Source organism: Gossypium hirsutum, chromosome D09 (genome assembly GCF_007990345.1).
Source record: "Gossypium hirsutum isolate 1008001.06 chromosome D09, Gossypium_hirsutum_v2.1, whole genome shotgun sequence".
NCBI lineage: Eukaryota > Viridiplantae > Streptophyta > Magnoliopsida > Malvales > Malvaceae > Gossypium > Gossypium hirsutum.
In genome coordinates this window covers 46,991,513-47,000,618 of record NC_053445.1, presented here as the reverse complement: position 1 = coordinate 47,000,618, position 9,106 = coordinate 46,991,513, and the positions used below count along the sequence as shown (strand labels likewise).

Sequence of the window (9,106 nt, the reverse complement as noted above, 5' to 3'; positions counted from 1 at the left end):
GGGTTAGAGACGGAGTCAGCCGATTCCTCCCTCAGTCGTCTCATTCTTTCTCTTCTCTGTTTAAACCTCAACGTCAATAACAAAGCACACCCTTCATCGCCTCCAATTCCATAGATTTTGTTTCTTCCGTCTCGAAGATTTGATGTCATTTCATGATTTACGGTAAACCAGTCTCTTAATTTATTTATGTTTTTACGAATTCTTGTTCACCGTCACTTATGGAGTTTAGGGTTATGTGCTCTTCTTTATTTATTTAAAGAACATAGCTTTGCTGCCTCTAATTATCAAGAGTGAAAGATTAAGAGAATACCCCTTTTTTTATTCTAACTATTATTCTCTCTCCTCTGCTTCATAGAAATTGGTTTAATTTGCAATGGCCTTTGCTTTCCTATCCACGCTACAAAATATATGGCCATTTTCTGTGTTCAAATTCGATGATTTAAGAGCCTCCCGTGATTTGGTTCATAAGCTTTCAATACCTGACCACACTAAAAAGTTTGTTTTTGCTGTTAGACCACCACACTCTCACTCTGTCATTTACATACTTTCTGCTCAGAACTTATCTGAGAGGTCAGCTGCTGATGCCAAGTGTCTTATTAGAGCAATTAGACCAGATGCTGTCGTAGCTCAGATTGGTTACTCGGCTCTCTCTGATATTCAATCTGAAGACACCCTTGTTGATAGCACTGTTCCCACTTCCTCTTTTGAAGTACTCAGACGATGCTTTGTTGATAAGATTAACAAGGACCAGTTTGATAATGTGGCTGGTAAATTGGTTCTGAGAGAGATTTTTGGTGTTGGTTTTCATGGCCATATCTTGGCTGCCAAGAGGGCAGCAAGGGAGATTGGTTCAGCTTTTATGGTGCTTGACTCACCACTACGAGATAATTTTCTTGCATATGATAATGATTCCTCCAAGGAAGTTGAGGCAGGGAGCAAAATTCAAGGTCTAGTTAGTAGATTGGTTCCACAAAAAGGCACTCTGGTTCCAGTTCCCAAGTTTATGAGGTTCTGCATTACCAATGATGTTCAGTCACAAATGGTGAAGTTGTTATCTTCACATATAGATTTATTGGAGTCAGGTTCAGTTTCTGAGGTGGGGTCAAATGAAATTCAGTTGACGGGGAGTTATGAGGCTCCATCATTTGCTCAATCAATTTATCCACTGCTTTTGGATCTGCATGATATATTTGTTGATCTTCCTTCAATTGGAAGGGCACTAGCAGTTTCACAAAAGCTGCTTTTAGATGTAAATAGAGGGGAAGCCGTGGATATCAGGATAATGTCAGAAGTTTACACTTTCAGAATTGCTGTTGAAGCACTGAGAATTGCACTTAACAACGCTGGCCGGCTACCCATTGACAAATTACGAAATGGCAGAACATTTGAGATTGCTTTTTCTGAGCTCCCCTTTGAGGACAAGTCACATGCAATCCTTGCACAGGCTCTTCAAAGTCAGGCTAAGAAGTTCAAGACTGTAGTAGCCATCGTGGATGCTAGTAGCTTGGCTGGTCTCAGAACCAATTGGAATACTCCTGTTCCTCCAGAGGTCAAGGATTTAGTTTCCCATCTTGTTGTAGATGATGCAGGCGATGGGGACACCTCAGACCACACTGATAATAAGCGGTCATTATCTAATAAACCTGTGGTGGCAGTGGGTGTTGGTGCAACAACTGTTTTAGGAGCTTCATCTATGTCTAAAGTTATTCCTGCATCAAACTTCATGAAGGTTGTGACTTTGAATGTTCCTGCTTCAGTTAAGCTAGTTATGACTCAGACCCAGAAGGTCGTTGGAATTGCTCTTGGTAAAACTCTTGGTCCATCAAAATTGGTGGCCCCTGGACTTGCAAGTTCAGGAGGGAATTCATCTCTCTTCAAGGCAGCTGTTTCAGCTAAAAAAATCCGGACGGTGGTCCATGGTGTTATTGCCTCAGCTGAAAAAACCAGTTTATCAGCCATGAGAACGGCTTTCTATGAAATAATGAGGAGAAGGCGAGTGCAGCCGACTGGGGTCCTACCATGGGCTACTTTTGGGTGTAGTATTGCAACTTGCGCAAGTTTGCTTGCATATGGAGATGGTATCGAATGTGCTGCTGAGTCTCTTCCTGCAGCACCCTCAATTGCCAGTTTGGGTCGTGGGATTCAGAGTTTACAGCAGGCATCTCAGGCAGTGAGGCAGACAGATGACAACAGAATACAAAAATCTATAGAACGCTTAATGTACAGGTTGAAGAAAGCAAAGATTCAGTAGGTTTGATTCTCGTATGGTAACAAGTAACTGGCAAAGTGATAGCTGAAGTAGAGGTAACAAAGATTACTACGTACATAAAAGTCCTTAACGGCGGTTGTTCCTTACATCATGATTCACCAGTGTTTGAGGTATTCTTTGTCTCAAGTTTTGTCAATATTACGATAACATAATATTAAATAAATGCAGCATTTGACTTTATCCCTCATTTCTAATGCCCTGAATGAAAATACAATTTTAGTATGTTAGGTGAGAGGAATTAATTTAAACAAGAATAGGTACTTCAGATGCGTTTGCAGTGCACTTGTTTCTTCTCTTGGCTTCGTGTAAGATGGTTGTATTTGTATGTCTGTCTGTCTGGATAAGTGGGGCATTTCAGTATCCAAAAGAAGCAGCAAGGAACGAGTACAAGAACCAATCAACTTATGCCAGTGCAGTGCACTCTTGTGTTACTACAATCTGATATCAGACCAGATTTTAGAGGCATACCTCTGCCAAAAAGCAGAGTCTCTTAAAAGATATGGGTGCAACATATAGAACCCTCCCCAGCAAGTATGTTTCTGATGAGCTTTATTCCAACTCTCCGATTCCTTCATACCTAATCCCCCTTCAGCCTTTCTGATGAGCTTTATTCCAACTCTCCGATTCCTTCATACCTAATCCCCCTTCAGCCTTTCGGATGAGCTCTATTTCAGCAAGTATGTTACTGAACAAATTTGGCCTCAGGCAATCCTAGCCTCAGTAGCCCTGCCCCTTCCAAAAATATCTACAGCATAACTGATTAATTCTTGATTTAAAAAAATAAAAAAATGCCCACACCGGTAGTTCTGGATGTTAAAGACCATTGATTGGATTAGCTAACCAGCAAGTCGTACGGTATTTAATCCATTTCACAAACAATTCTGGACAACTATTATTATAAATTAAAAATAAAAATGATATATTACTAAATTGTGGATAAAAAGTAAATTTTTATATAAAAATGTATTTATTGGATGAATTATAATTAAAACAGTAAAAGGTTTTATATACAAACAAGTTATTTTAAAATAGTATCTTTTAATGGTTTTATTCAAAGATTTTTAGGTAAAGAATATGAAAAAAATAAAAATATCAATATAATAATTTTATTGTTATTTAAAAAGTAATTTTATTGAAAGAATATTCAATTGATTTTTGAAATCAATATATATAAATACTAGTGTAAATTATTAAAAATATTAAATTTTTATTTAATTTAGTTTCTTAATAAAATGTATATAAAAAGGTTATGAAAATAAAACCAAATTAGTAAGTCTGATTTCACAATCAAGATAGCATTCAGTTCGGCGATTGTGTATTATTAGGATTATTATGTGGAAAACCTAACCCCATTTCCATTTCTAACACACCAAGTGCGGCTGGGCTGCTGTGAATAGCATTTTCATCAGCCTCAAAACATGTCTTCTCCTCTATCACGGGACGTGGTTCTCTCACGCAGCGCCTATCTCACGCGCGAAGAGCTCCTGAAGCGCCGATTGCAGTACTTGAGGAAGCTTTCTCGATGTTACAGAGACCATTACTGGGCTCTTATGGAAAACCTCAAGATCCAGTACAGGAACTATTATTGGAAGTTTGGTATCAGTCCTTTCAAGCAAAATGATAATCAACAGCTAGCTGATGCCCAAGTTGTTGCTAATCCCATTGTCGATGACATTGAAAACCCCCCTGCGGATAATGTTCATGTTGATAATAATTTTAGTTCGAATTTTAAGAATAATCAACATTGTTTGTTCGTTGGATGTAAGTTCAAAGCCATGGCTTTGACTAGATTTTGTCATCTCCATATTCTCTCCGATTCCAAGCAGAAGCTTTATAAGGCTTGCACTTATGTCATCAAAAGGTATATTCTTTTCTTTATATGTAATGGGTATGCCTGTATTTATGTGAATTAGAATTAGAAAGTTGAGGTTCTCTTCAAATTTGATAATGGCTAAGCTAGGATGCTGAGGATTGATTTTATTTATTCTTGGCCTGAATTTGTACAGTGCTCATGCGGGACCTATAACATGTGGAAAGCCCATACTGAGATCCGCCATTCCTTCTCTCTGTACCGTGCACTTCCAAAAGACTCAGAAACATGTTAACAGGGCCTTGAAGAAAGCAAGTCTTAATGTTTCGTCATCAAGTAAGCTTGCTCCTATGTTTCATGTCATAGTGGCAGAATATGTACATCAAATCCAAGCCAAAAGAAGAGCTGCCTCTAGGGGAATCAGTAGTAAAGCTACTATCAAGGAAGAATGTGCTACCTGAACCTTTCACAGCTACTGCACATGTCACAAACGCTACAAAAATCAAAGGTGATACTCACTCTCTGACTTTCTGAGCAAATTTTGTTGAACAAATGAGGGAAATGTTTAGACACCTTAAAGCCTCTTTAAGACGCATACATTTTTTTCATCTCATATTTGATGTTTTGTTACCCATCCTAGCAGCTTCTCAGTTTTTACTGTGTCAAGATGTAGCAATATCCTTTTTCCTTTTGTCACTAATTATCACAATTCATATCAAAGCATCTGGTGATCATCTTTCCTCTAAACTTTGGAATTGAGAGGATCATTTTGTGGAAACTTGATTTTAACCGGTGATCATAAAATGGAAAGCTGTCTAGTAACTGTTTTCTTAGAAATATAAAGAAAATACTTTAGAAAGTTACCTGAGTAGCCAACTGAACCAGGAGATATAGCCATAGCTTATGTTACTGCTGTATGGGTATCTTTTCTTTTTTTCCTCTACTCAATAGTTTTTAACAGTTCTGTAATTTTCTTTTATACGTAGTCATTTGTATTGTACTACAACCACATGAAAAAGCTGAACATATATATAATTGAAAACTATAATATAATATATATATAACATTACTGAAAACTATAATTAGCTCACACCAAGAAAACTCATACATAGTACATACATGATCATTCTTTAAACTTATGAATATCATTTTTCTGTGATGCATTTGAAGAACATGACTTAAGTATCTTCTTATGTTGAATTTTTTCTTTCAATATTCATAATATGTTAGTTTAGTTATCTTTATGGTCGAACTTATGATCCTGTTATACTTGGATTCAGGTGTGTTAACTTCGAACAATACAGCTGAAGTCGAAGTGCGATTTTTGTCATTGACATCTTAGTGACACGAGAATTATAGGCATCTATGAACTAGCTGAGCTGCTATTTGTGAATGAAGCACATGACGGATGTTGCATGCATGCCTTCGCACTCAGCTTGATGAGTTTGCTGGAAGTGGTGTCTCAAAGCCTTAAAACTTGGAACAGTAGATTCGTCCTGATTATTATAGCATTTGTAGCATACTTATATGGAGCCTTGGAGAAACTTGCTAAATCCTTATTGGAGGTTGTATGTATGACTAAATCATCAAGGCTTGTATATCTTTTAACCAAACCAAATAGTTTTAATGCAGAATTCAGCTTCCAAAATGTATGCAATTCTTTGATTCCTCTGTTTTTTGGTGGTTGGAATGGGTGTGAAACCATTGTTTTTGATAATACTCGTTAGGCAGGCCATGTATTGTAACCCGCAATTCTACTTTCATCTTCATTTAGTTAAATATTTCCAGCAAGCTGCTGTCTTCTTTTTTCGTTATGTTTGTGGAATGGACGCATCAGTATCAAAGAAGCATCATTGTAATTTATTTTCCAACAAATCCCCATCTAGGATGGAATAGGATCCAACAACGATTCAATGAAAGACATCATCTATCAATTAGATTTTGGATTAAGTGGTAGCACACATGACGTCAACAATGAAACTAAATGCATCAATAACAAGGGGAATGCATTTCCCCTGGCATCCATTGAAATTCAATTACAACCACTTTTTAACCAAGAGATTGGTGACCTAAATGCTGCTGCAACTATCTTAATACAATACAAGAAACTTTTCTTCAGCCACACCAAGCTCTCATATTTCTAGAGCTATTGATTAGAAAACAATAAAAACAAATCTTCATCAGCGCTTTATGTTAGTAAAGACCTATCTCTTGTTGACTGGACAAACTAGCCCAGCAGCTGATCTGCAAAGGGACCGACCTTGCTTAATGATTGGACCGGCTATAATGTCCATGGCGCTTGCTAGGGCGTTCTTCCTTATATCTAGAGCTCCTTTTCCGAGAGATTTCTCCCCCCTCTGCATTGCTCCTGGAATGATAGTGCTCCTCTCTGTCCAGAGTACTCCTCTTATAGTTATGATCCGTCTCTATAGAAGTTGTGTTCGGAGAACACTCAGGCCTATCCTCAGAGCTTTTCCCATATTGGGATTCTTCCTCCACATAACTCCTTTTTCTGGAGCCTTGCTTTCTCCCCACTGTCCTTCTGTGTTCATCCCTCTCCATCGAGCTACTTCTTTGGGATAATTCTTCTCTGTCCACAGAGCTCCTCTTGTAAGAGTATTCTTCCTTCTCCACCAACTTCCTTGGTTTTTGAGGGGGTGATGGGACCTAGAAACAGGTGGGCAAAATGATATCATAATGACATCCTATTAGGTTAGGCTAAAATATTCCGAGGGGAAATACCTAAAGAGTTTTCCAAATAACAATAACTGGGGCTGCAAACCCAAGAAAAGGAGGCAAACAGTTTGGAGAATATTCAAGATTCCAAAAAAAAGTAATCTGTCATTTACGATTAAAAAGGAAAATATAATAAAAGTTATGTACACCAGCAACTCTAACAAATTCAGGAAGCAAAGCAAATGTACAAGTAACAGAATCATGCATAGCAGCAAGACTTATGCAACAATGCATTTCTCAGTACTTATTTTGTCCCACTTCAGAATACACATATGCAACTCTAGGGTTTGAAATTTGTGTACAATAGCAAGGTGAAAGGGACAGCACCTGGAAACGAGACATGTATCTTCCTTCAGGTGGAGGAGTTATTCCAAGTTTTTTCAAATCTTCATAAGGAATCGGCTGCCTGGATTTCAAGGGAAATAGAGAATGTGTAATGGCATAGCAAACAAGAAGATGCAGCTCTCAGTAATCTAGGCACAAGGGCTAGAAACCTTTATGAATATAGGATTACTAGTCTTTTTCACAATTTGCAACTTAATGGAACCCAAAAGTTCCACAAAAAGAGGAAAATTTTAGATAAAATTTTCATCATAATCATTTCCTAGTATAATTGAAACCAAGAAAACCATAGGAAATAATTTTGATGATGAAAATTCAGAAGGCAAAAGAACCATAAAGCATAAAGAGCATCAGATAACAGATTAAAATATGTATAAAAATTATCGGAAGAATGGTGCCTACAAGGGAGCTCTAAATGGTCTTTCTCGTCCCCCAAAACGAAGCTGTCCCGACTCTTTTCTACCACCAAGACCCCCTCCTGTTGGAAATTTGGAATACTGTCATTATCAGCAACATTCCATAGCAGGAGGAAATGGAAAAGAAGAGAAAATTTAGACTGACCTAATCTTCTAGGAATCCACCCAGGCATCAACTGTTGCCTGTTATAATCAACAATAATTTCAGCGTCATCAATAATTGCATGGTGAGCGTCCTGCAATGGAGTAATCATCATACTTGTTCACCATTTTAATTTTATAAAATGGACATTAAAGATGTTATGGATGGTAAATCTCCCTGACTACAATAAAACTAAGGATAAAATATATATTTCTAGAGTAGAACTTAGGTTGCTAGTAGTATATGAGCGGTCAGCAACTTTGGCTGCCATATTAAAGAATCACCATGAAGAATGAGCTAAATTATGAGAGCAAGAATAAAGTAGTACAAGCATAAGATGTAGGCCCTAGAGAGGGTAATGGGAGAGAACATGTATCAATATTGAGTACCTGATATGCACGACGCATTTCTCTCTCAGTTTCAAATTCAACAAAAGCAAAACGCCGTGATGCCCCTGTCACTGCAACCAAAGAGACCCACAAGCAAAAGAAACAATGCATCATCCCCTTAAGCTAAAATTTAATGAAAAGATAATCTAATATGCAAAAACTAGTAATATTTCACAGCTAAATAAAGATTAAATAAAAACCCCCAAAAATGGTACCGATATGGCGGACTAAGCGCAAGTTTTTGACTCGGCCGTATTTGCTCATAGCCTGAAACACCCAAACAAATACATCAGTGAAATTAAAGGAAGAAAATTTAGATCCAAAGAAAAGAGAAGTGTGGTTTGGTTTTAGGACCTTATGGAGAGTGGGTTCCGTGGTCAAGTGGGATAGGCGACCGACGAAAACGGTGCAGTAAGGATCACCAATAATCTTGGGGTCACCCGTAGGGTCATCTTCAGCAAAAATAATAATAATAAATAAGCAAAAAAGAAAGGGAGAAACAGGAAAAAGAGTGCAAAAAGTGAGAGAGAGATACAGAGGGCAGCATTAGAGCAGAGAAGAGCTCGGTAAACGGCGTTATCGTGAGGGAGGATGTCGGTGCCGTCGATGCTGCCAGCCTGAATAGGATGGTACGACTCTGCGTAGAACACCGAGTTTATGTTGCTGCTCATAGCGTTCTCGCACACAAAAATACTTAGCTTAGGATAATAATGATAAAAGGTTAAAAGGAAAAGCCTTTGTGTTCGTGTACTGTTGTATCGTGAGCTGAACTAAACTGAACTATAATATGGATCCCAACAAAATTTAGGACCGCAGCCAAATATATAATTTGAGATTTTATGTAATTAAATTAAATTACAACTCTACTGCCCTTTCTTACTTTCTCACCCGGTTTTAAAATGTTTTTCTCCTTAAATTTTGACTGAATCAGCTTTAATTTTTTATTCAAATAAAATTATAAAAAATAGAAATATCAATATTTTTTTTATTTTTTAATATAAT

The 9,106-nt window shown here is 37.5% G+C and overlaps 3 protein-coding genes across 3 annotated transcripts; 2 read left to right on the top strand and 1 right to left on the bottom strand.

Moving 5' to 3' along the window:
* Positions 1–2,449, top strand: LOC107890920 (uncharacterized). Its single transcript, XM_016815528.2, has 2 exons — positions 1–162; positions 356–2,449. The coding sequence occupies exon 2, from the start codon at positions 374–376 to the stop codon at positions 2,249–2,251; it is 1,878 nt and encodes a 625-aa protein (XP_016671017.1). The 5' UTR covers positions 1–162; positions 356–373; the 3' UTR covers positions 2,252–2,449.
* Positions 2,450–3,542: 1,093 nt separating this feature from the next.
* LOC107890922 (INO80 complex subunit D) lies at positions 3,543–5,729 on the top strand. Its single transcript, XM_016815530.2, has 3 exons — positions 3,543–4,130; positions 4,276–4,587; positions 5,360–5,729. Exons 1-2 carry the CDS (start codon positions 3,688–3,690, stop codon positions 4,538–4,540), a joined length of 708 nt encoding a protein of 235 aa, XP_016671019.1. The 5' UTR covers positions 3,543–3,687; the 3' UTR covers positions 4,541–4,587; positions 5,360–5,729.
* A 318-nt stretch (positions 5,730–6,047) lies between these two features.
* On the bottom strand, positions 6,048–8,971 carry LOC107890921 (U11/U12 small nuclear ribonucleoprotein 35 kDa protein). The gene is made up of 8 exons (XM_016815529.2): positions 8,640–8,971; positions 8,459–8,556; positions 8,320–8,371; positions 8,105–8,175; positions 7,719–7,809; positions 7,560–7,635; positions 7,143–7,221; positions 6,048–6,746 (listed from the first exon to the last, which is right to left on the bottom strand). Exons 1-8 carry the CDS (start codon positions 8,773–8,775, stop codon positions 6,345–6,347), a joined length of 1,005 nt encoding a protein of 334 aa, XP_016671018.1. The 5' UTR covers positions 8,776–8,971; the 3' UTR covers positions 6,048–6,344.
* Positions 8,972–9,106: the final 135 nt, after the last annotated feature.

Bases quoted from the DNA above. Each gene is read 5' to 3' on its own strand.
- LOC107890920 (XM_016815528.2), top strand. From the start codon at position 374: ATGGCCTTTGCTTTCCTATCCACGCTACAAAATATATGGCCATTTTCT.
- LOC107890922 (XM_016815530.2), top strand. From the start codon at position 3,688: ATGTCTTCTCCTCTATCACGGGACGTGGTTCTCTCACGCAGCGCCTAT. The intron at 4,131-4,275 runs GTATATTCTTTT...GAATTTGTACAG, and splicing joins TGCACTTATGTCATCAAAAG to TGCTCATGCGGGACCTATAA.
- LOC107890921 (XM_016815529.2), bottom strand. From the start codon at position 8,775: ATGAGCAGCAACATAAACTCGGTGTTCTACGCAGAGTCGTACCATCCT. The intron at 7,222-7,559 runs GTAGGCACCATT...CTTGAAATCCAG, and splicing joins AGACCATTTAGAGCTCCCTT to GCAGCCGATTCCTTATGAAG. The intron at 6,747-7,142 runs GTGCTGTCCCTT...ACCTGTTTCTAG, and splicing joins GATACATGTCTCGTTTCCAG to GTCCCATCACCCCCTCAAAA.